This window comes from Coturnix japonica, chromosome 3 (genome assembly GCF_001577835.2).
Source record: "Coturnix japonica isolate 7356 chromosome 3, Coturnix japonica 2.1, whole genome shotgun sequence".
NCBI classification, from domain to species: Eukaryota; Metazoa; Chordata; class Aves; order Galliformes; family Phasianidae; genus Coturnix; species Coturnix japonica.
The window spans coordinates 69,655,487-69,681,872 of record NC_029518.1 but is presented as its reverse complement, the minus strand read 5'-3'; the positions used below and the strand labels follow the sequence as shown (position 1 = coordinate 69,681,872).

The window sequence follows — 26,386 nt, the reverse complement described above, 5'->3', positions numbered from 1 at the left end:
ACAGGGAGTTTTTTAAACTGGAGTACGCAGTGCACTGTGTGGAAAGAAAACATTGGTCTCCTGATCTTTTGAAAGTTGATCAATACAGGGTTGCAGGTAAAAGTAACTTTAAGGTGGGATCTAATGAAGATCTTTATCAGATGGTGCCCTGTGGGAGTGGCTGGGGGGAAGTAATTGTGATGTTTCCTTAGTGCAGGAGGTGGGCCCACAAAAGCCTTCCTGCTCTTCTTTGCCTTGAGGGAGCTGTGCAGGTGGGTACTGCCCTGTTCCAGCACTGAGGCCTGCTACATCTGCGTCTGACACTTGTGGCAGGACAGAATGTGTGGTGGGTGCTGCATACCAGTCTGGGGCTTATTTCTACTTCAAACCTTTGCTACTGATCTGGTTGCTTTTTTTTCCCCCCCATTCAGCTCCTCATATTTACACTGTCTTCAAGGGCACCCAAGAAGTTGAGAGACCTCCCTGTAGCCGTCTTCTGGCCAAAGTGGATTCTGTTGGGCCAAGAAGGAAAGTGACATGTGAAGGGCATCTGCTTTGCTACTCTGGGATTTGCTTCTGGGAAAAAAAGTATTATTGAAGGTAGCAAAAAGGTAACAGACTACCTTGAGGGATAGCAGAATCACTATGGGATTTCTCTGTATCTCCATCTAAATCCTTTCTTCTGAACATGTGATTTTTCTCCTGTCCAAGTTTTCTAAGTGTATGCTACGTTCAGCTGGACTTTGGTTTAGCTGCTCCCATATGAGAAGTGAAGTGAGCTATAGAAAAGCTTCAGAAAGCCTTTAAAGTGTATTCCCCTTTGACAGCCTACGGCAGGGCCTCAGAGCAAATCCAAAAGCATGCAGAAAGGAGATGGCTTGCCTCTTGGTTGGTGAAAGAATTATTAGGTAAGTTGAATACTCTGAACCTTCAGATGCTCTGCGTATCCTGTAGAATGTGTTTTTTAAGGAGGTGGTGGGTTATTAGAATTAGTCCTACAAGAAGGGCTACGCAGGATGGTAGCCATTAACATGTGTGAGTCTGGTATGTGTGCAGGAACTTAACTGAATGATTGCAAAATGCCACAAAAAAAGGCCTTTGACCAGCTTTTCTCTAAGCTTTTTAAATACACAATTTGATCCTTCTACATGCAGATGATTCAAAGTGAGGAAGCCCAATCTCATTTTCACATATTTTGGGAAAAATGTGGGATTTGAATTCTTAAATTTTGACCTACATTTTGTGGGCTGAGTGTGGATCTAGAAGTTGTGGGTTGGAAGGAAGTGAAGAAGGAAGTGAAGTTTGATAGTGCCCAGACTGGAGGAGGAGTGAATGTTGAGACTTGTTCTTATTTTTAAGTACCATCTCCGTATTTATTTGCATGTAAGTGACTTCCTTGATGTCACTTACATTATGACACATAAATAGGAGATGAAGCAATGCAAATGTACTAAATTAATGGTCACTATGGTATTAATACTGGCGTTTGCTGTTTTAGTTCCCTGATTCATACACACAACAGTGATGTGTGAATTGGGACTTAGGCAAAAAAATACACCCAAGGAGAACTACATGAGCAGTAAAATTTGTTCAGGTTGAAAGCAAAGCACTGCTCCCTTTGTGCATCTGGAGGATAAGCAAACAGCACCGAGACAGCCTCTTTTGCCCTGTTTCCCTCAATTTCATTTTCAGTACAGTAATAAATATTTACAAGGGATGATAGCTGACTTGACAGGAACTGAGTCAGAATGGTCTCCCGTGCAGAGGCTTTTTCAGCTCCTTGCCTGTCCCATATCTTCTGTGCTGACTTCCCCATCTTTACCAATAGCAGTGACAAAATGCTATGATTCGGACATCTGAAGCAGCAGCTATTGTTCTGCTCCTAAAATCTCCTCTGAGAACACGGTTTGAATGGGAATTATTGACATCCAGCAACAAAAAGCTGCGCTACAAAGCCAAAGCCTGCTGGGCTGCTGCTGAACTATTACCAGGCAAGCTCTGTGAGCACAGAGTCCCACCTGGTAACAGTTGCTATGTGGGGGGCTGTACCAGGGCTGGAAGGGGTCACTTCACACAAACCTCCCTCATCTGCCTGCATCTTCTGTGCGTTGCTGAGCTGACAGCATGTGAATCTCAATCTGAAGGCAAGCATTTCCAGTAACTGGGTAGAAAACAAGTCAGTGGCTTCCCACTCATCCCTGGCTTGCATGCTTTTTTTTTTTGTAGCAACAATAAAGAGTTGGCCTGCAAGCAAGACATCTATCCAGGGTAGAGTTCTGGCAGTTCAGTGACCGTATTGCAAAAAAGCACTAGCACACCACAATGATTAGAAGCCCAGATTTGGATTCCTTCGTTTGCTGCTCTGTATGTTCCAAAATAATACCACCGCCGCCTTCTAAAGCTACTTTTGATCGGATTCGGGAGTATAAACCTTTCAGGACACGCTATTACACTCATCATGATATACTGGGTGAGTTTGTTTCTGAAAGCCTTGTCTCATACTCTGAGAATTAGGAAAACTCAAAGTGCTTCTCTGTCCAGGACTCATGTAGGCTGTCTGGGTGAGAAAACTGCAGCAACCTTCTGAATGCACTTAAATCCTGCGTATTCAGAGGGAGGCAGGGTCAGCTGTCCTGTGGTGCATGAAGGCATTTGGATTTGTGCACAATGAAGTGTGCAGCAGAATTAGATGCAAGTCTTAGCAAATGCTTTCTAAAGCTCATTTGGCTGACATTTGCAAAGATCATTCTCTCATTCTACAGATAGGCTGCTGCATCCTGAATCCCACCTTCTCATACCTGAGTCTGGTTGTTGACCATCACTTGAGCCAAGTTCAAACCTTATTTCAGTCAAAACCGATTTTTCCATCCGTATTGATAGAATTATAAACAAAAGGAGTCTTTTGTCCTGCTATTTTAGCAGAGTTGTCATCCTAAATCTCAATATTATGTCTGTGTTACACATAGCACAACTTAAACATGATCACAGGTTTAAAAAGAAGCATTATCGCTACATAAGCTGAGCTTAGCATCTGACAAACGGCTCCAAAGAATGATATGGCATGCTGATAGGAACGCTCTCCAAAGCTGAGGGTTGGTTTTTCTGGCACAGCAGAACTGTAACCTCAAAGATGAAGGAAAACATATGGTTGCATTCCTATGTGTGAGGATCTAACACAAGCCTGAAGCGTATTTGTAAGCTATGCCTAATTATCATAGGGGTTTCTGATCAGTGGTATAAAGTTTTGTAGAAATTGCACCGTGAATTTTAATTAACACATGTTTCAATGGGAGTGTGTTTGGTTTCTCTCTTAAACAAGCAGGAGATTGCCAGTGTGCTGAGAGGAATGGGGTGAATGCTGGGTATTTCTCAGGAGGCAAAGCCTTTGCCCTGCGTTGACAATGTAAAACACATCCAGAAAGCTCTAGGAAGTCTTTTTAAGTTATTTTCTTGTTACTGCTTAGTATAATGAACTGGGGAAAAGCCAAGCAGCCAGGGCACAATGTGCTTCTTGCTGAGATTTCTACATTGTTGGACTTAGGTTTAGTTTGCTAATTTAGATCAGCTGACCCCTTGTCTCATTCTTCTACTCTTTTCCATGTACTTTATGTTAGCTCCGTGGAAGGACTCTGCCCACCCATAAAGTGGATGGGGAAGGTTGGAGCGAAAGAGGGAGATTCAGCCCTGCACTGGCTGTTTGAAAGCTTGAATCCTCAGGTCCTTTTTTGTTTTCTTAATAACTTAGGGTAAGAATATGTGACTCTTCAGCGCTGTCAAGCATGGAGAATGGGATCCAAGGCAATGCTTAGGCAAGACACTCAGTAGGAAAGGGGGAGGATCAGAAGTTCCCTTTTTTGAGATGGGGTTTTGCATTGCAGGAAGTTAACTTTATCCACCTCTCTTCAGCGTCTTGTCCTCTTCTGGGCAATCCTTGGTGCTGAAGGTCAGCCTGAACAAGCAGGGCTGTCTGCTTGCTTTTATCACCAGGAGAAGATGGTGGTGCTAATACCTTATTTAGAACCCCCACTGTGTGTTACCCTAAGGGAGTAACCCCCATCCTACTCTTGACACAGTGGCATGGTTCAATTCTTGTTGCTCCACTCCTTCTTTCCAGAAGGCCTTCCTTGGGTCCAGCAGCGCCAAAGGCAGAGGAGTTTTTCTGTGTGTGCTCTGTGCCAAGTACCTAAAGAATGTCCACCAGGCCATTATTTCTCGTGTGCTCCAAGAGCAGCATGAAGGCATCTGAGCATCTTCCTCAGCTTTGGAATGTTAAAAAGTGTGCCTTCAGAAAGAGGATTTAATTATTCTTAAGTTCTGAGCCAAGACTGTATCCTAATTCCATAAGGCCTTTCTTTAGAGACCAACTTGTATTATTACATCTGTGGAACCTCATAAGCTATCATATGATTACCTACATGTATATGAAATTAAACTGCATGGGTTTTAGGCTTTTAGTACTTAACTTAGCTGTAGAACCAAAGAAAGCAGTGAGAGGAGAAGGCAGAGTTTTCAGCATTCTGGTTATTTGCTGTGTGTGATCCCCTTTTGTTGGTTGTACAGAGATTGGAGCAAGCATTCAACAAGAGGAGCGTGAAAAGAAGGAAGCAGAGATACAAGACCGCATTGAAAAAATGAAAGCCGAGCTTTGGTCTCAGGTAAGTTAAATTACACTACAGTCACTTAAACAATGTTGATTCTTTGGAATAATTAATAAACAACATGGAAGTTGTGGCAACAGAGTTGTTATTAATTTCTGCTCATTCTTTGTTCAGATTTTTGGGTGCACATATTTGTGTGTGCACGTATTCCCAGTTTCTGATCTCAACAAAGCTTACTTTGAACCAGCAACAAATTTTACCTCTGACCAAGAAATGGCCTCTACAGCATGCCAGAGTTATTGGCTAGTGAAGTTGTTCCCTGTAGTGCTGTGCAAGATTCTGAAACTGCCCTTCATGTTAAACCTCTATAGTTAGTGGTTAGTAGCAGCTCAGTGCTATTGTATTGAGCGCATTCTGAACAGGGATCACTGTGATTGAATTATCAAAGGGAACAAAATGTGTGTTACCATACAGCTGAAATTATTTTGCCCTGATTTTTTAAATAGAAAATACGAAACTATCAATTACATAACCTCTGCTTCATCTTAGGATGTTAATAGAGCATGAGCAGTTATATTTATGTAATAACTTGTTTTAAAGGCTGAACAATACAAAGAAGATGCAGTAGATAAAGCTCTCAAGGAGTCAGCTGCTAACTACAGTGCCTTTGTACAAGACCTTAAACAAAAACTCGAGAAGGAAATAAGGGTATGGAACAGTTTGCTTTCTTTACGTTGGAAATATGATTGAATTATCTTCTTGACACATAAGAATGTCAAAAGAAGAAGTCTATGTTAAAAATATGTGGGATTTTTTTATATTTGAGATAACCAGGACCTTCATTCATTTGAGGTGTGAACTCCAGCTCTCAGTTAGCTGGATTTTTAGTTTGCTTTCAGCACATTTCACTTTTTATTTTTTTAATTGAATCAAGTTTGTGGACCTTGTTGGAAGTTGGCTGTAAGGCCCTCATTGAGCCAGCCACTTAAGCTGATTAGGTGCACTTCTTAAGGTTAGTTAAACACAGGCTTAAGTTTAAGTCTCTTCTGATGTGTACATCAAAGCATTTATCCGATATACTGAATCTGGAGTCTAAATGATGCAGCAGAGGAGAAGGAAAACTGCCAGCATACGTGTATTTCTAAATTAAGCACACCAACTGCAGCTTTGTATTTCTATACTCATTTAGCACATACTTTGCATGGCTGTTTGGATATCTGGAAGAAGACCCAGCAGTACGTATGAGGAGAGAGGAAGGCAGCAGAGTTCCCTATTCGCTGCTCTGTATTACCAGGCTGCATACTGCTGGCACTGCCTTCCATCAGCTGATAAGGTGCCCACAGGGAATTGCCAGAGTGTTTGCTTGGGTATTTTGTTGCGTACAAGATTCTAAATAGCTGGCTGTTTGTACTGCATGCTGTCACAGCACCGTGCTTGGCATTTCAAGAGGAAAAGCAGTGAAGTTTACAGTGGTCTTAAGTTTCTGGCAGAGCTCACTTCATTTTATGGAGCTACTTTCCAAGGGAGCTCTGTCTTTTGCTGTCACAGCATCTGCTGACAATAGTTGGCAGAAGCTCAGTTCCTTGTGTTTAACCATTCAATTACATGCCATAAGCCTATTATACATTTTTGTAGAACTCAGTGCTCAGGGTTTGAACACGTATTATTTGCATGGGAAAAAATTGGCCCCAGTTTCTTGGGAGCAGAGAGAGAATTCTACAACTGAAACATAAGAAAAGGCAGATATAAGTGAAGTGAGGGCGCATGTTTCACGTTCAGTCATTTGTCTTTATTGCAGTTCAGTTTAGATGTGAGCTGGCTGCTTGTAGCTTGCAGAGGTGATGGCAGTACATTTACTCAACATCTATCTAAGCAAACAGTGGCAGGCAATAATGCCTCTCACTGAGTGAATGGTGGAAATTCTTTCATGTGTAGGATAACTACACAGGACAATTGCCTTCTGCTGATGTCCTCAGAGCTGTCTTTCTGCAGCAGTGGCTTTAGCTGGGCTTCTTGTAGGCTTGTAGGCTTCTTCCCTAGTATTTTTCACTCCGCTTCTCAGCAGTAGACAACCAGCCATTATTCACAAAAATGTAAATGGTGGGAAAGCATCATATGTAATTGAGCAGAGAGTTAGGTGGGCTGAGCTGCTTTCCTGGGTCATTGGACTTGGTAGGGATTTACGCGGCCTACCAGATGGCAACAGATGTATATTGGTATAAGTGGAGTTGTCTGATATTCTTCATGTATGTATGTCCATCCAGACCACCTAAGAATAGCACTGCCATACCTTTATTTACCAAATCAAGCAGTATCTTGCTGACGGGCATAGCAAGGACCAGATTTCATCTCACTCTGAACCATGTCACCAGCCATGTGAGCTTGTGAAGAAAGTGTATCAGGGAATGTTTATTGTCTTAAGCATAAAACATGGATGACGTGGAGTCATGCTTTTAAAGGCATGATTAGGTTAGTGCCCTGTTTACTGGTATTGAAAGATGCAGAGAATCTCTAAGTAATGCAAAGCAAGGTCTTAGGAAGACATCCAAAGGGCCTAATGTGGTGAGAAGAGCTGCATGGAAGCAGAGGACATGCTACCTGTGGGTACTGAAACAACAGTTTTTACTGCCTGAATTGGCATCAGGCAGTCATAAAGGTACCAGAATTTTAGTTACATTTTAAAAACAGCTCCGAATTTTTATTTGGGATGTGTGTGTGTGTTAGTTACTGTGAATACCACCATATAAAATTCCCAGTGGATTTCCCTTTGATACACCACAGTCCTGAGCTGCTGACTAAGCTCTGGCCACTCAACCTATGACCTTACAACAAATCATTGTAGTTAACCCGTAATATCTTCCTGAAGGCTGTTGTTCTGCTGGGCTTTGCCTAAAGGTGACTAAACAATAAATAGTAACTGCTGCTCACATCTAATTTTAACCTTGCTTAGGAAGCGGTGAGGAAGGCAAAGGCAGAGATGAAGGAGTACATGGAGCAGGAAAAGAGGAGAGAGATTGAAGCCATGGAGCAGCGCATGGCTCACAAGCTCCGGTGTGCCCTGATGGAGTGTGCCAAGGAGAAGATGCAAGAGGTGGCCAAAGCCAGGAAGCAGGAGAGGGAGGTGGCACTGAGTGAGGCGGCCATGCAGCACAGGTACTCCTAGTGCTTTCCTGACTTGGTTGGTAGATGTGCCGTGCTAGAGAAAACGGCCTGCTATGTCAGTATGGCAGATCTTTTAGGAAAAGACTCTATCACATAGATAAGCAGTGGAGGAAAAAATAACAGGGGGCAGAACTTATCTCCTTTACATTTAACTCTTTGTCTCTGTAGCCTTAACAGTGCCTGATTCCTTACATGTCCCTGGGCCAGCTCTGGTGAACAGCTTCCATAATGTTTTGTGTTATAAATTCCATGTCTTATTACTGACCTGCTTATAGAAAGATGTTCTCGATACAACTTAAAAAAAAATTATAGATGATCTGCAGTTTAAAAATCGGTTCTTATGTTTCACTTCAAGGCTGCAGTTTTACCTGGAGGCAGAGTTGTTCAAAGTCTATTTGAAAAATGACTGTGTTCTTAAATGTCAGCCTAAAGAGAGAAATAGATGAAGCATGAAATATTAGTCCTTTAAGTTACGTTTTTTCATCTGGAAACAGTCATCATTAAAATATCACTGGAAATCCTTGCAGAAGCAGAGTCTTCTGCAATTGGATACCTAGCTACCCTCCTCTGTGTCAACAGCAGCCTTCTTTTATTACTCTGTTCTATTACAGAGGTCCTTTGTAAGTCTTGATTTCATGTATATTTGTAGTTGAATAAGAAGGATTTTTGGAACAGATCAGTTGTTTTATTTTTTATAATCTTTAATAGCAGGTGTTCCATACCACGATTTTCTTCTTTTTAAAATAGAAAGCATATAGAACAGCTCAAAGAAGAAAACATGTTAGCTGAGGAACTGTATCGTAAGACAATAGAGCAATTAAACAGAGGCAAATGTAATGAGATGAACATTGCCCCGAGTATCAAACAAAGAGAGAATCAGATTGAAATGGAAAGACAGATGAAAGAACTGAAGGCTGTACATCTTTATGAACTGGAAAAAGTGCTGATTACGCTGAAAACAGCTGAAGATCAGGTAAAAACTCTGGAACAAAAACTGGAAAAGATGAGAGCTTGGAAGGACAGTCTGGAAATTGAAATACAAGCAACAAGACTAGCTTTTCAAAAATATATTGATGCGACCTTTCCTAACCTGTCCCCAGGACAAGCAGATTTTATTCTGCCACACAGATCAGCATTTCAACCAAAGGACATGCCAAAAGAAGCAGAAGTCATTGACAATGAATTTAAGAGACCTGGTACTGAGAGAGTGAGAGTCACAGCCATGAGTAAATAGCGCTTCAAGTAGGTGACGCTGAAAAATAAATTCATCGCAGTTCACCGAATTGCATGAGTGTGTTTGGAATTTTTATTCGAGAAAAAATATTTAGAGAAAAATAATTGCCACTATATTAAGTAACTGATAGAGACTCTGACTGTCTACTCTTGAGCTAAGAGTACTCTGTGGTTCACGTTAGTCCTGAATCCCTAAGCCATCTAGACCGAGCCAAGCATCACTGTGAGGGCATATCCTATATCCTTCTTGGCTTACAGCCCTAGGGGCACGTTTGGACCCATGTGACAGGGAGTTGATATCTGATCACCTGTGTCTGTACACCTAGACATGGCAAGCCTGCTCTGGGGTCAACTTCTTACCTGCCGGTGCATGCACAGTTTATAACAGCCTTTTGGGCAGTGGTGTTACTTCTCCTTGCCTTTTGGGAAAGGAAAAAACATGTTTGTTTTTTTTTTACTATTTTCAAATGTTAGCATGCAGTTGCAATGACTCTGCTAAGGAGCAGCTTGTCCTCTTAAGCCTGGCTGTGTGCAGCAAGCCTTAATAATGCTTGGTTGTGTGGAGATGGATGGAACCACAGCTTGGCGTCTGTGCTGGTTAGCAGTAGGATCACTGCTGGACATATAGAGCCATTTGTAATGAACACCATTCGATATTTCATAGAAATATCATAGAAGTGAATATATCTACCTAAGCCAAGTTTAAGAGATTTTTTTTCCCCTTCTAGTTGTACTCACTGCATGATATTAATCACAGTTAAGTACTGTGGGGGGGGGGAAGGGGGGAAAGAAAAGTCAATTTTTCACGTTCTACAGATCTTTGCATGTGAGATACTTACCTGTTGAAACAGGTGAGTGTGCAAGCGGGTGATACCTAATGAAAATTGGCAGTTTGAACATAGAGGCAAGGCTTTCACTGTGTAAAGCAGAGACAGCATATGCTTGTTGTTGGATTTTGGTGCTGTTTGAGACGGACTATTGTCTGAAAAGTAACACTACCCACATTACTTGCATTCTGAATCAAACTGAACATGAATACATGCTTTTTGACTGCTAGTCGGGATGAGGCAAATAAAGATAACATCTGGATGCTATGGCACCGGTGATGTTACGTATTGATGGCTGGGTGTATCCTAGAACAGGGAGCTGCAATGAATAATACAGAAAGCAGGGTATCTCTATTCAAGATATGTCTAAAATTCCCAGAAATACCAGAGTTTTTGTGTCCCGGTACAATGAATCTTTCTGTCTGTAGCAGTGCTGTGAAAGACTGAAACGTGGGTTGTCTAATTACTGGAGCTGAGCAGCTGAACTAGCAGGGAGCTGTAGAGTGTGGCGGATAAGCAGCTAATTAATATACTAGAGACATCTTGCTCATTAGCTCCTCAAAGGCCTGCAGAAGAGATCTGCAGTATCTTTAAAGGAGGATATGCAGACCGTGAAAACTCTAAATGCTTCACAGGGAGAAATGAAGTGTGAAACAAACTAATGATGTGAGCAATGTCTGCAGTGTGAGTGCATACTCTCTGTGCGTGTCAGGCAATTGACTGCAGAGTTTCCAGGGCACCAAACTGCAGAACGAGCATGCCTTGTCCATGCATACACCTACCATACACTCATACATAAAAGGGTAATTGTGATTTAGGTTACTGATGCAGTTTCTTTTGCTGTGTTTAATTACCAGCAGTCCAGTATTGCGTTTGCTGCTAATCAAAATACAGATTGAGTAAAAGAACTTCAATGACTAAGCACAAAGTGCATCAAGTGATTATGAACGGTGCAAGTGATGGAGCAACTGGCATTAATGCTGGCTAACAGACATTTAAACTCTAGCTCAAATGCTCTGACTAGAGCATGTAATTACATTAAACTTTTACATCTGACTGTTATGAGAAGAAGGCTAGGGAGTGGACTCCAAAAATATTGTTCCACAAGTGACCTGTTGTTTTATGTTCCCAGGCTGACTTTGTAAATGATCACACAAGTCTTTGTTTACAGACATAGCTTTAAATATCCCTGGGCAGCATTTCTTGAAGGATTTCCTCTAAGGTCTAATATTTCGGACAGCCAATACTTGCTTTTCCTGACTTGCTGCTTTCACCTGCTGCACTGAGGAATCAAGATTCCTGCACTTGTTAACTCAGGTCAGCTAGCTAGAATGTCTCCTTAGCCATCTTTTTCTGAATTCAGAGCTTAGTTTGATGGTATTCAGCGGGTGCTCATTGAACATTCATTCAAACAGCAGTGTTCTTAGATGGTGCCAGTCGAACATGAAAGTAAATGCAATGATGCTCTGCTTGTGCCGCATTCACTTTCTCCTTAAGTTGGCTTTTAACCTAGGAGATGAGGTGAGGACACGATCTTCATGAGCCTTGAGGTCCCTTCCAACCTGGGCTATTTTTGTGATTCTGTGATTCTGTGTGATGCCATATTTTCACAGAACAAAGTGTCTTGTGGTAAAACTGTATTGTTCTTCCCATCCTCTTCTTTAGTTTTGGCCCTGCTGTCTGCTCTGGCGCTATGAACTGTATCAGAGTCCTGATCCTCTTTAAAAAGGGGGAGCTGAGAGTTTAGGCAAAACAGATCTGTGCAGATTGTTTGTAATGAAACAGGACCTTTACTCCTGATTCAACAGAGAACAAGGTAAACGCTTGCTGGCATGTTTTATGCATTATAGTCAGTCATGAGCAGAATTTAAAGGAGCTGGATACTGCAGTCATGTTTGTGTTAAGCTTTTCCTAAACTCTTTCATCCCTGAGACTGATTCCATTTCAGTGTTTGGGTTTTTTTTATTCCTTTACAGAACTTGCTTCTCTGCAAGAAACTAAGTCACATGAACAATTGTCAGCAATAAACTGGATGAGTCTAGCATTAAATTAACAACCCTAGATGTCTTCCTTTAAAGGGCAACTCTTAAATTCAATGACAGAAAATATAACAAACTGTAAATGTGTTTGGCTTTTGACTTTGATCTATAAATACACTTAAAACCTCGCAGCCTTGTGCTAATGACATGGCACCAGAAAGTAAAGACAACTGACTCCATCATTGTAATAGGGAAGAGGAGTCTGTTCAAAGACAAAAAAAATAGTTGTCTCTCTTTCCTCAGTGTGTTTGATCACTGCTAAGCCATTAGTCTTATAAGCAATTTATATTAGTTGCATATTCTGTTTGGTGGCTGTTATATTTAAACCATAGAATCATAGAATATCTTGAATTGGAAGGGACCTGTAAAGATCGTTGAGTCCAACTTCTGGCTCCACACAGGACTGAATTAATTTGTCTATAGTAATTTGACTATAGATAATTGTCTATAGATAATTGAGAATGGAAAAGGAGTAATATTCATGAATATCAATACATTCAGTTACAGCTGTATCTTGGTTATTAAATAGTACTGTAGTCAAGACTTGCTGACCTGTCCTGGACAGAGTCTCCAGATGGTCTGGAAAACTGTTAATGAGAGGAGTCTAACCTCCATAATGACCTGAACTGATAGTTCCTTCTGCTACAACCCATGTTAATTGAAACCAATTGCCACAGTCAAGAGCAGAAAATTCCTGTGCTTTCCATGTGTTTCAAAGCATGACTCAATGGAAAAAGCTTCAATACTTCCGTAAGCGGAGCTTCTCAAGTGAAAGCTTAGAGTAACTAACTTTACTGCCAAGGGAAAGTTCTCATGCCTTTAGTTCTGCTGCCAAAATTGGCTGCATTGGCAGCATCCCAGAGAGCTCCTGGCTGACTGCTGAAAACCTTGCAATGTTACCAAAACCACCAGCCACCCAGTCTGCCGCCAGTGGGACATGAACTCTAATTCACTGACATAATTACTGGTCAATTAGAGATGCATCCGCGTGGCCGAGACCTTAATCTGTATCTGTGCTGTGCAAGCTGCCACATGCCCATCCTCTGTAGGGCTTTCACTGAGCACAATGAGGAGCTGGAGTCCTTTCATAGTGGGACATGGGACCACTACAGTCTCTCCAGAGGATTCCTGGACAGCTGCCACAGAGACGGTGAAACTTTTTTCTATTCCATCTGGACAGAAAATAACCTGAGATTCCAATGCACGCCAGCAGAAATCTTTCAGTACATGCCCCCAGCTTTAAATTGAAAATTAAGATGTTGGAATGTGTGCTATTCAAAGATTCTCCCAAACAAAAGCCCTCTAATACTGTAAAAGCCTGAAAGCCTGAGCTTCAGCTGTTCCTGTGCTTGGTTCTGGTTAAGCAACAATATGTCAAGTGACTTGGAGTGGGTCTTGGAAGTATGGAATACTGACCGTATTGTACTGGAAAAGCTGAGCATTGGCCAGAATCAATGTGTTTTTCTACTGAGGCTGGCAAAACTATTTGCTTTTCCCTTTATTTGCAAGCTATCTTATTGAATCTGATGACTGCGTACTGCAGAAGTGGCTGAGACTTTTAAATGGACTGGACAGATTTTAAAGGCCACCTTCAGTGATGTGTGCAGGAGTCAGGAACTTCTTGCATAATATCTGGTTGCAGTTTCTTCTCTCTCCCTCTGGAAGTGACCATCTTGTAAAGTCAGTGTGTGCATGCAGCAGAGGGGAGAAAACACCATACACATGTAAAGTCATCTCTAAGCCCTATTTTACCCCCATCCATGCATAGACTATTTCTCTTACCTGTTGTATTTTTCTCTTCTCAGCTCCAAATGGTGGAAGCGTTCACTCTGCAGCTGTAAGTACAGATAAGAAGGAAGCACGTTTTCTTGTTCTGTAAGCCTCCAACCAGATCCAGACTTCCACAGCACATGGAAAGAGCTTCAGCCTTCACATGCTGGTCTGAAGCCCCTCTTGCAGCTCATTACAAGGCTGCTCTGAGCTACCAGACTATGGAATTTTTTACAGTCAACATAGTCCCATGACTGCCTCACCCCCAGATGATGTAGCCACAGATGTGGGTGCTAGGAATGTCTGTCTTTATTAGAATTAAGGCTACAGTGCAGAGACAAAGCAAGAGGCTATTTTTTGCCTGCATGCCCTGAGTACATTATCATTCCAACTAGTATCATGTAGATGTTTGATATGCTGCTTATATTTTAAGGTGTGGCTTGGGCAGGTTTTACTTGATTGGGACATGAACAAGTTTACTGCTAGACGTACCCATTGAGATGCAGCTATTAACCCAAGCTTTTGGGTAAGTTTCACATTGTGGGGGTTTTTCAGGTACTTTTAGGAGTCTGATACAGAGAGAACACATATCTTAGCAGGCTGTAAACATATATACTTTATCTTGATATTCTGTATTTATGTAGCCATTTAGATGTCCATTTTTTCCCCCTTGTCCTGTCACTAGCACAGAATGGAAGTACTAAATGAGTGAGTCCTGGTGTCCAGCTGTAATCCGCAGCGATTTTAAAGTGATGGTACTGCTTTTAATGACTCTCCAAAGTAACGTTTAGAATCCCTGTATCACAAACCCAAGAATCTCGTTGCTGGGTATGTGAATGTTCCACACACACCACTAGAGGGAAGGCCGTCCCCACCTTCAGTGTGCAGCAGCTCTGAGGCGCTTCTCAAACCCAAAGCGGTTGGGTCGCCATGGCAGCAGTTGGGCCTCGCCCGCCTCCAGCCCGCGCTCCTCGCCGGTTGCCGCTGCCGGGTCGGGCCGGGTGAGGTGAGATGAGAGCGGGGGAGGCGGGGAATGGGATATTAACCCAACGCACCGCTCTGGAGGAGGGTGGATTGGGATCAGCCGCCAGAGGAGGAGCGTGTGTGTGGAACAAAAGCCCGGTGACGTTCTGCTAACCGGCTTTGGTTTTTCTTCCTCGGGCTACCAGGGTGGAGTTGGTTCAGAATGCCGTGGGATCCGTCCGAAGGGGTTATAAAGCACATCATCCGCCAAGCGGGGCAGCAGTGTGCCGCCCAGGGGCACCATGTCTCCGAAACGGTGGTGGCTTTAATGGTAAGAGCGATTCCCAGCTGCTGGCAGGGCTTACGTGGTGCACCATCTCCACATTTACCAGAGGCAAAGAGTTCCAGTCACCAACGGGAAGCAAGGACAACAACCAGGGGCTGTGAGCAACCTGCTCTCGAGAGAGGTGTCCCTGCCTGTAGCAGGGGGTTGGAAATACATCATCTTAAAGGTCCCTTCCAGCCCAAACCATCAACTTCATACCAAAACTCTGTTTTGGGCTCACAGTCACAGTCTCATAGTCTGGTGCAGGTTGGAAGGGACCTTAGAGATCATCGAGTCCAACCCCCGGGATTCGAGCCTCCTGTGTAGCAGAGCGGCACTTCTACCACTTGCCCCACAGGGGGGATTCAGAGCTCCTCAGGAGTCCTGAAGGACTTGTTGGTAATAACCATATGGGGCCTAAGAAACATGAAAAACTATTTTCATTCCTGCATGTGAACATGAGGCCCTGAAAAGGCAGTGTGCCCCAAATCTGGCTTGTGGCAAAGAATAGCAATGACAGGAATATGAACTGTTGACAAATCACAAAGAGAACCAAAATAAATGTTAAAAGACTCAGTTTTGTTTCCTCTCAAAGATAAAGAAACATGGACTGCAGCAGAGGTTTTTCACATTTTAAGATGCTGTTTTCAAGGAGTAGATGCTGCGATGTAAATTAAAAGCTTTCTTTTGGCCATTTCTAGGTGAAAGCTGTTGTCCTGGATCCAAAAAATGACTTCAATGTGGATCAAATCCTTACAAAACAGGATGTGCAAAATCTTATCCAGGTAATTCAGACAGGATGGTGAGTGTCAGTACTTTGATGAGACTGTATCATTTTAACATAACTATAATGCCATTTTATTTTGATACAAACATTTTCAGAGCTCTAACAAGTTTCTTACCATAGCTCTATAGCTGAGGATTATGCATTCACTCTGGTTAACAAATAGAGTTTGTTGCATGTCTGGGGAATGGAGGAAACTGCTCTGCAGTGTTTTGAAACCTGTCACACAATTGTAAGCAGTTGAGAAGTTTCCCAACTAATCCAAAAGAACTCACTTCTCTGTCTCTCTCCTTAGCTCTGTGTTTCCAGACTGCTTGACACCACAAACCCATCCCTGAGCACAATTAAGATGCAAGTTTACTTTGATTTGAACTATGCAAACAGAGGTAATTTCACTATAATAAATATCTTAATAGAAGCAGTTCATTCTGACTTTAGGCTTTCACTTCTCCCTGTAGGGCTATGATTCCTTCTTAAATGAATGCTGGTGCTAAAGCAAAATAACAAGCCCTGGAGAAATGTACTATATAGGAGTGAGGTGTTTCAGCAAGCAAAACTTGGGCTGCACCTGTGTATCTGTTAGTGAACCACTACATGGAAATTCATTTGTATACCTGAAAGAGATGGCCTATCAATGTCCATAATTGAGACCTATGAACAAGCTGCAACAACTGTGGTTTTAACCAAGTTAGCAATTACTGAGCAATCTGCTCAGTAAGTCCAGTAATATTTAACTTCATTGCAGTTAAATAGAAGAGTATGATACCCAGGACATGTCTTTCACATATCACTACTTCAGAAACCTTAAATTGGCTGTGGTTATGAATCGCCCTGTCTACGTAAGTCAGATTCCAAAGAGTACAGGCAGCACTTTCTAACTGTCCTTTTTTAGCTGAACTACTCAGAGAGCATCGTCGTGTTCTGGAGGGCAGGTTGGCCCCTCTGCTCCGGAACATCACGGATAGTTATCCCCGCACACAAGAGGAAATGAAGAATGTGTATGAAATGATTGTTAGCTACGTGCTGCTGAGCTCTGGCCTGGGATCCCCAACAGACATTGAGGTTGTCAGGGAAGTAATAGGTCCGTAAGTGCTTTTTTTGGTGAAATTTGACTTCTCTTGTTGAAGAATAAAATATCACCGTTTTGTTGATCTTTAAATACAGATGTGCTAAGTTGTGATGACTGCGTACTGCCCAAACTGTCACTGCTCAGCTTTGATGTCTACATTTGCCTTGAATTTCTGCTTCCTGTAGCTGTTGCTCAGGAGAGGATATTTTTGCATGTTTAATCACTTTTTTCCTTATTCTCTCACCTTCCAGCTGCCTTGCAGAGTATATTCCCCCAAACAGCTCTGGTTTCTCTCCTGTCACTCAGTAAGAGGGATAAAGAGCAACAGCTAAAAAATCTTACCATGCTAGTCACAGGAATTCGGTTGTACAACAAGGAATGTGGGAAAGGAGGAAAAGGCATTGATGACTGTAAGTATAACAATGCATTTGGGTTGTCAGTTCCTGACCTTCTTCACCAGAATGCCTCCAGTTACACCTTTGCCTTAACAAGCAGTTCATTAAGATTTTGAAAGGGCACTGCTGATCCAATGAAAATTTCCTGTTGAGTAAGTGTAATGAGAATTGTTAGAAGTTGTTTGGGCAGTATCTGTATTCCAGCAATTTAGAGTTACCTCTTCAGATTCTTAACATATTCTTAACATGTTCTCTTTTGCATTTTGCAGCTTTCTACTTGTTTTATGTGTTAAAAACATCAGTAGGCATCTTACAGTTTTAGAAAAGGTGTATTTGGAGCAGGATAAGAGTTAGCTTTGTTATTGGGACTTTGCAAATGAGGAAGCCTGTCAGTGTGCACTACTGAAGTGCATCTACTGTAAAGCAAGACACCACACAGTCCTCAACTGTTGTATTTCACCTGTATACACCTTACACCTGTAATTCTGGCTTTATTGTAAGATACAGTGGTTGAATCTAGTAAGCAAACACTGGGGAATGTAAGGATAGAGTTCAATATTTAAATGGAATACTGCTTGGTTCTAATCATAGAATTACCCAGGTTGGAAAAGACCTTGAAGACCATCAAGTCCAACTCTAGCCTAACCATAGTACCATAACTCTACTAACTCTACTCTGCTAAATCATATCCCTGAGCACCACATCCAAATGGCTCTTAAACACATCCAGGGATGGTGATTCAACCACCTCACTGGGGAGAAATATTGCACTGCAACCATATGCTTATGTTTTCAAGCACTCCTTATATGTATGTATCTTGTATTTGTTCTGTATGAACAGTGCCAGCCATTCTGAATGAAGCCATCCCATCAGCCACACAATGTATTGAAGACCATCTTAATGCTTGCCTTGTGCTAGCCTACCGTTACACTGCTCTGTTGGAATCCATGCACGAAGATGAGGACAGATGCAAGCAGCTTAGTTCTTTAAAACTGAAAGAAGCACTCTTCAATGTGAGGCAGTATGAGGCCTTCCTTCGCATCCTTCTGGTGAGATACCATCTTCTTGTATCCTGCAGGGTTTTATTGCAGGTAGGAGGTATCCGAGTTGTCTTCTTGCACAGGACTGGAAAAAATCAAAATGAAAGAAATCAGAAACAATCAAAATTAGATGTTTCTCAGTGTATGAGAACCTGCATGATCTGTCATGCTGATCTCAGTACTGAACATGCTGGGTTTTGCTGCTTTCAGGTAAAAGGCAATGTGTCTGGTCATGAGTGGTGTTCCCCAGGGGTTGGTGCTGGGGCCTGCCCTCTTCAGGATCTTTATTGATGGCCTGGATGAGGGCATTGAGTGCACCCTCAGTAAGTTTGCAGATGACACCAAGTTGGCTGGGAGTGTGGATCTGCCTGGGGGTAGTGAGGCCCCACAGAGGGATCTGGAGAGGCTGGATTGCTGGACTGAAGTCAATGGGATGAGCCTCAACAAGATCAAATGCCGGGTCCTGCACTTTTGCCACAACAACCCCAGGCAGTGCTACAGGCTTGGGGCAGAGTGGCTGGAAGACTGTGTAGAGGAAATGGACCTGGGAGTATTGATTGAACATGAGCCAGCAGTGTGCCCAGGTGGCCAAGAAGGTCAATGGCTTCCTGGCTTGCATCAGAAACAGTGTTGCCAGCCGGTACAGGGAAGTGATGTCCCCCTGTACTCAGCTCTGGTGAGGCCACACCTCGAGTACTGTGTCCAGTTTTGGGCCGCTCACTGCAAGAAAGATGCTGAGACCCTGGAGTTTGTTCAAAGGGCAACAAAGCTGGTGAGGGGTCTGGAGCACAGGCCCTATGAGGAGAGGCAGAAGGAGCTGGGATTGTTCAGTCTGGAGAAAAGGAGACTGAGGGGTGACCATATTGCTCTCTATAACTTCCTGAAGGGAGGTTGTAGTGAGCTGGGGTTCAGCCTCTTCTCTTGTGTAATTGCTGATAAGACTAGAGGGAATGGCTTCAAGCTGCACCAGGGGAGATTCAGGCTGGACATAAGGAAAAACTACTTCTCTGAAAGAGTGGTCAGGCAGTGGAATGGGCTGCCCGGGGAGGTGGTGGAGTCACTGACCCTGGAGGTGTTCAAGGAACATTTGGACGTTGTGTTGAGGGTCATGGTTTAGTGAGAACTATTGGTGATGGGTGGGTGGTCGGACTGGGTGATCCTGTGGGTCTTTTTCCATCCTTGGTGATTCTATGATTCTGTAATTGTTTGTTACAATGTAACTGCGATTCCATTTCATTTCTGGAGGTTTCCTTTGCTGGGGGGTGGGGTGGAAGTTTCATTTCATCACCAAAGGACTGAAACTGTAGGACATTTGCCATATTGGCATACTGAGACTCAGTCTGCTCAGACACTGGAGAATGTGGGATTTTGCCATCAGATACCTAGTAAGAAAAGCCAGACAACCTGAAATTACCTGAAGAAGATGTGGATCAGGAGGATTTTCTTCTACTGAAAGCTCACTCCCAAAAGAAAAATGAAAGAAAAATTATGTTCAGTTCATACATCATCTCAGTTTTAGGCTGTAGAAATCCCCAACACTTGTGGGGTCATCCAAAGTCTTAAGAACACAATTGAAATTCCTTGTTACTCATATTAGGGTAGTTTTATTTGCCTTTTAAAAACTACTGATTTTATTTTTTTCTATTAGCCTATCCTGTATGTCATAAAGCTTAAGAAAATATTTCTTTTAATAATTTTGTTTGTTACTAAATACTTACTGATATTATTATCATACTTCTTACCTGAAGTCCATTCTTTTTCCAGTCTGATGCAGTTACAAGTCGCCAAGAAATTGCAAAGATGAATGTGGAGTTTACAGCAACAATGAGGAAGTTAAAAAGCACCATTCAGAATAAGGCCTCTGTAGATACCAAGGAAGCTTTTGTAAGTATTTGAAAGAAAAACCCGTTTGGCTTTAATCATTAAAAAATTATGAAACCATTATATAATACTTTGCAGGAGTGGTTTTGCCCAGGTTAAGAAAAAGGCTGCATTAATTACTCTCAATTATAACAACCCTCTGTGATTTTTGGACAGGCAGCTAAACTACGGGACTGAATGTGCTTGTGACTTTGCAATCTAGACATTCTCATTTGGAGAACATTTATGCTGCTCACTGAGTTGCTCAAATCAGTTTTTCTCCTGTATCTACACAAGGCTTAAGTGCTTGTTACATGCTTTAACACAAGGGTAAAGAGAGAGGGAAGGGATGGGTAGTCTTTCCTCAGGGGTGGGTGAGAGGAGGAAGCCCAGTTTAGGCTCTGTAACTTCTTCTGGAAAAGTTAGTCTCTTCCCTGTTGACAGAAGGAGTCTGTGAAGATTCAGTTCACCAACCTGAGTCTAATCTTTCTGAATACACATTACCCTTCTCAGAAGCTGTCTCCCTCTGGCTGCTTCCTAGATTTCTTCTCTTAAAGCTGGTTAGTTGTTTCCTCTCCTCTGCTGAAGACAGAATGTGTGATGTGATTTGATTTCCGATGTTTGCAGATGGTGATTTCCTTGTTACAAAACAGATCTTGTTGCCTTTGGCTGGTTGCTGAAAAGTTGAATCCTGAAGGAATGGGGAGAAGCAGGATGTTCTGCCACTTAAAATTATAGAATAAGGACTATATTTGTAGTAGGCCTTTATTTCAGAAGACAGTAGATATTATTAATATTCTTTTTATTCTAGTTTGTTATAGAAAGAATGGTTTTGATCCTTTCCTTTCCTTTCCTTTCCTTTCCTTTCCTTTCCTTTCCTTTCCTTTCCTTTCCTTTTTTTTTTCCCCTTTTTTTTTTTTTTCCTTTTTTTTTTTTTTTTTTTTTTTTTCCTTTCCTTCCTTCCTTTCCTTTCCTTTCCTTTTTTATATACTTCCCTATCCTCTTCCTCTTTCCTCCTTTCCTTTCCTTCTTCCTTTCCTTATCCTTTCCTTTCCTTTCCTTATCACTGTTCCTTTGCACTTTCCTTTACCTTATACCTTCCCTTCCCTTCACCTCTCCCCTGCCCTATCCTTCCCATTCCCTATACCCTTCCATTCCCTTCCCTATATTCCCATTCCCATTCACCTTCCCTTATCCCTTCCCCTCCCTTACCCTTCCTTACCCTTCACCTTACCCTTTCCCATTCCCTTCCTCCCTTCCCTTCCCTTCCCTTCCCTTCCCTTCCCTTCCCTTCCCTTCCCTTCCCTTCCCGAGGAGGATAGTACACCATTCATCTGACATACACCATAGCTGGGCCACTGTAGTACTAGGTCACTCTGGAAGCAGAATGACAAAGACAGGTCCTTTGAAGGTAGGAGCTGGGAGGTCATTTCATTTGGTAGTTTAGTCGGTGTGGTTTATCTGCTTCTCCTTATTCCTGTATAACTCATTTCACTGCAGTTACAAATCTGCAGTGTCAGTGAAGCTCTCAGTTCCAGGTATGGTCTTGGAGTAACCTGTTTGGAAAAGACTTTGAAGTGAAAGGTAGAAAAATCTCACTGTGGCCTGTGGCCATACAGAGGTGCTTGGACACTAAAGTGGCAGTTCCATTTTCAAAGCCCAGACTTTCTGGGTACTGAAAGGCTTGTGGATCACATCAGCTTTTTTCGTATCATGGATGGTTGTGCACAACGCATGTGATTCTGGATTTCAGATAACTCTCTTTCTTTCTTTTTTCCCTAGCCTCTTTTTGTTGCAGCTTTTAACCTATGGTCCAGGTTTCAGGATGAGATACTGCTGCTAAGCTTCCTCACAAATATGACCAACAGTCTGCAGCAGTTCTTGGAAACCCAGTCACAGCTTTTTCCTGAGGAACTGCTAACATCTCTTCTGGAAGGAGTGACTGTGAAAACCGATAAGGCGAGGATAAGAGAAACCACAGGTACTGAAAGTCCTTACCATTGAGTTTCCCTTTGTTTCTCAAGATTATTATGGTGGTGGTGCGGTTTTGTTTTGCCAAAATTATATATATATATATTTGTGTAAAGATGATAGCCCTAATAAACCAAGTTCTATTCAAGGAAATGTGTCATTCGTGAGTGGGTGAAAACAAAATAGGAGTACTTGATATTACGTTCCTTTTGCAGTTCTGTTGCCAAATAAAACTAATGCTAATTGAAGCAGGATCCCTCGGTACTGATTTTTCAGTCCTTCAGGCTGATTCCTTAGGATCCCTTCGAAGGTAGGTCTGAAATTTGGAGATTTTGGGATCTTGGCACTGCAGATCCTGCTGTGAAGACAATAGTAATCAGCTCAGCCCGTATCTTTATGATATTTTAAACATCAGATGCTGTGGTACTGAAATCCTTCCCTTGTTAAACCACAGGGAAAAGAGTGGATGTTTCTGACTTCGAGAACCAAGAATGGCTTTTTCCAGAGACTGCCACTAATTTTGATGATTCCTTAATCCAGTACCATGGCTTCTGTGCTCATGCAATTGGTGTAAAAGGCCTCACCCTTCCAGGTATGCATTATAGTTAAATGTTCTCCTTACTTTGTATGTACACAACTACTAGGGACCATGTAAAGACATATTCTGGAAGTGTCCTCTTCTGTCAGGGCTGGAGTTCTGCATTTTCACGTATGTAATTTTCACTCCCAGATTATTTCCCCCATTAAAGTAATATTCTTGAAGAAATATCCAGATAAAATGCCCAAAATAGAAGCTAGGAAGGCTTCAAGTCCCAGCAGACACAAGCAAGCAGAAGCAAAGCCAAGATGAGAGGGATTAATGTTTCCTCTTTGCTATTTGTGCTTCTATGTAACCTACATTGCAACTGAATGCAGGTTTGTTTATTGTTGTTTATGTGCTTTCATGCAGTCATTGGGAAATTGTCAGATGCAGAATACTGTTTCTCTTTGTTGCAAACACACACATCCTTGCCTTAAACAGTGGACATTTATTGGAGCAGTAGATACAAAGTACTCAAAGTCTTCTCTGATCATAATACAAAATTGCACTTAGTGGTCAGCTAATGGGTTTGGATGTGATTTGCTGTGGTCCAACGTCACTTGTCTTGAAAACAAGTCTCATTTCAGCTACTCCATCAGTCTGTATTTTCTGTGTTTTATGGAACCTATCCACGCAGGCTATTTTAAACCTACAGGAGTCTGGGAGGAAAATATGGCAATTTCTTGGCAGTATTAACAAATACATAATTTAATGGTGGTGTAAATATATTTAAACACTTAGTGCTGCATGTGAGAGCAGCTGCCCTGTGTTGGACTGAAGGCCTTTCCAGACTCGTGTCTGATTGCTGGATGTGGTCAGTGATGAACACTTGATGACCATGAGTAATTAAGTAGAAACAATCCTTCTGTTGTTATATTCTTCCCTGTTTCAGCAGTCAGTGGTTACAGGGTTTCTTCAGATAAATGTTACGTCTGCACCTTTCTGTCAAATAATCCTTGACAGAGATTTTTCATTTATCTACTTGCCTTTTGAATCCATTTACAGTTTGCCATGAGATATTCTAATTGTCATTATATCATACAGTTATAATTATGTGTGGTATAGAAAGTAGCTCTTTTAGAGAAGGTTTGAAGCTCCAGCTTGGCATTTTCATCAAAGATTATTTTTCTATTAGGAAAATTAGCAGGTGGTGATTTCATACCTAATGTTCTACTTGTATTATAATCTCATATCACATTATTTCTTAATGTAGAAGTATTTCTTGAAGTATGACTTGAGGGAAATGTATGGCCTTGATTAAAAACACCTTTTGGATTGTTTATACTGTTTTGGTTTTGTTTTTCCTTAGGAAATCCTGCTATTGGCATTTTGAAGCACAAGGACAGATGTTATGTTTTCAGTTCCAAAGAATCTGCATACATTTTTGCTCAAGATCCAGATAAGTTCATTCAACTGAATGTAGAAAAAGCGAAAGAACACGCAGAGCTAATTCAGCTGCTCGACCTTCACCATCAGTTTGGGTACCTTGCTCCACATGTGCAGGTACACATTGCCCGTGCCTGTTGCTGAACAACTGTTGGGTTACGGGTTGGTCTGTTCTCTCTAGAACATAAAAAGAACAGGTGATTCCCAGAGGATAATCTGCCTATCACACAGGATGCCTTTGGTCCATCTCTTCCAGATCTTCAGGGTGTAGATAAACATCTTCCCTTAACATTCTCACCTTATCTCTTACCAGGAGAATGTGTGGAGCTGAAGGATTGTGATAGTGGTAAATAGAACTGTTCATCCTTAGCCAAGGAAAATCTTATGTCTGATGTTCCTCATTTTTGCAAAATTAGCTTAAAGAAACAGGAAGTAAATGCAATTGAAGATATGCCAGATACTGTATTAACTAGTGCTTTAGCTTAGAAGTTGATTTGTCTGTGTTTTGGTTGAGGATGTAGTGATATCTGAGACAGAAACTGTGGAATATATTACACAATGAAAAGGAACTTGCTAATAGTGAATGTGATAGTTCACAGAATCACAGAATTATCAAGGTTGGAAAAGACCTAGAAGATCATCTAGTCCAACCATTACCAATACTTCCTGGCTAAATCATATTCCTCAACACAACATCCAAATGTTTCTTGATCACTCCCATGGTCGGTGACTCCACCACCTCCCTGGGCAGTGCATTCCAATGCCTGACTACCCTTTCCAAGAAGTAATACTTCCTAATGTCCAGCCTGAATCTCCCCTGGCACAGCTTACAGTTCTACTGTGTGAAATCCAGAAGCTTGGTTGGGTGTGTTAGACTTTCTCTGTGTTGCATCATGAAATCCCTAGCGATGCAAAGAACATAGTCTTGAACTGACCCTTGGTGGGAAACATAAGGTTTATATCCCACCTCTGGCAGAGAATCACAGAGTCATTTATGTTGGAAAAGACCTCTAAGATCACCCAGACCAACCATCAGCCCACCCCACCATGCCCACTAACCATGTTCCTCAGTGCTACATCTACACGGTACTTGGACACGGTTTCTTTTTAGTGGGGTCAAAGGATCAAAAACATCATTGGATGTAAAAATCATTGTCTGCCTGCAATGCACAGGTTTGCAGGTTTCTATCTGCTCTCTTAATTAAACTCCTGTATTCTTCTCATTAACGACTTGCTTGTTGATTTTTTTTCCTCCATCCAGTTGAGAAGTACAGATAAACTTCTGATGAAACCAAGCACAAAACGTGACAGCGGGACTCAAACCGATACTCACATCCTGCCTCCAACTATTGTGAAATCCTATGAGTGGAATGAGTGGGAAATGAGAAGAGAAGCTATAAAATTGGTTTGTATTTTGTTACAAGTGCGGGCTGTGTAATGCCTGCGTATAAGAGCGGTGCTAATGAAGTGTTCCAATCACATTTTGCTTGATTCGATTCTCGTTGTGTCTTTAGGCCAATCTGCGTCGCAAATTGACGCACTCCATGCAGACTCATCTCAGCCATCTGAGGAGGGAGAGCTGCACCCAGGTGTACCTGCCCAAGGACGTCAGCACCCAGACCAAGCGGGACAGCTCCAGCAACGTACCCAGACCACAGATCTTCCTGGCTGGGCTCCGAGGAGGATCATCTGCTGCTACTGAAATGGTCAAAGTGGACTTAACCAGACCGATAGATAAAGACTAAAATGAGAAATCTAAGAAAATATATTAGTTATATATATAGACCTGGTGAGTGTAGGCATACTCAGAATCACAGAACCACAGAATTGGGGTTGGAAGGGACTTCTAGAGATCATGGAGTCCAACCCCCCTGCCAAAGCAGGCTCCCTACACCATGTCACACAGGTAGGCGTCCAGGCGGGTCTTGAATATCTCCAGAGAAGGAGACTCCACCACCTCCCTGGGCAGCCTGTTCCAGTGCTCCGTCACCCTCACCGTAAAGAAGTTCTTCCACACATTCGTGTGGAACTTCCTCTGCTGTACTTTCATCCCATTACCCCTAGTCCTGTCCCCACGCACTACTGAAAAGAGACCAGCCTCACCACTATGGCTCCCACACCTCAGGTATTTATAAACCTGGATCAAGTCCCCTCTCAGCCTTCTTTTCTCAAGGCTAAACAGACCCAGTTCCCTAAGTCTCTCCTCATAGGGGAGATGCTCCAGGCCCTTCACCATCTTAGTGGCCCTCCGCTGGACTCTTTCCAAGAGATCTCTGTCTTTTTTGTACTGGGGAGCCCAGAACTGGACACAATATTCCAGTTGAGGCCTCACCAGGACAGAGTAGAGGGGGAGGATCACCTCCTTCGACCTGCTGGACACGCTCTTTTTAATACACCCCAGAATG

At 42.3% G+C, this 26,386-nt stretch overlaps 1 protein-coding gene across 5 annotated transcripts; it reads left to right on the top strand.

Moving 5' to 3' along the window:
* The first annotated feature begins 16 nt into the window (after window positions 1-16).
* Window positions 17-25,766, top strand: LOC107311979 (cilia- and flagella-associated protein 206). Of its 5 annotated transcripts, XM_032443236.1 has the most exons (19): window positions 17-590; window positions 807-887; window positions 2,206-2,449; window positions 4,540-4,634; window positions 5,178-5,285; window positions 7,528-7,730; window positions 13,644-13,675; window positions 14,778-14,902; window positions 15,598-15,681; window positions 15,976-16,066; window positions 16,573-16,761; window positions 17,001-17,159; window positions 17,985-18,193; window positions 19,949-20,068; window positions 21,827-22,025; window positions 22,470-22,607; window positions 23,905-24,098; window positions 25,243-25,386; window positions 25,496-25,766. In XM_032443236.1, the coding sequence occupies exons 3-19, from the start codon at window positions 2,302-2,304 to the stop codon at window positions 25,724-25,726; spliced, it is 2,469 nt and encodes an 822-aa protein (XP_032299127.1). In that variant the 5' UTR covers window positions 17-590; window positions 807-887; window positions 2,206-2,301; the 3' UTR covers window positions 25,727-25,766. The 5 variants fall into 5 exon arrangements, with proteins under 5 accessions (XP_032299127.1, XP_032299128.1, XP_032299130.1 ...); XM_032443237.1 differs by lacking the exon at window positions 807-887; XM_032443239.1 differs by lacking the exons at window positions 17-590; window positions 16,573-16,761 and having other exon boundaries at window positions 716-887.
* The last annotated feature ends 620 nt before the right edge of the window (window positions 25,767-26,386 follow it).

What these genes read in the sequence shown, in the direction of transcription:
- LOC107311979 (XM_032443237.1), top strand. Translation starts at nt 2,302, where the DNA reads ATGATTAGAAGCCCAGATTTGGATTCCTTCGTTTGCTGCTCTGTATGT. An exon ending in AACTCGAGAAGGAAATAAGG is followed by an intron (nt 5,286 to 7,527) that starts GTATGGAACAGT and finishes AACCTTGCTTAG; the next exon opens with GAAGCGGTGAGGAAGGCAAA. An exon ending in AAAAGGCCTCACCCTTCCAG is followed by an intron (nt 22,608 to 23,904) that starts GTATGCATTATA and finishes GTTTTTCCTTAG; the next exon opens with GAAATCCTGCTATTGGCATT.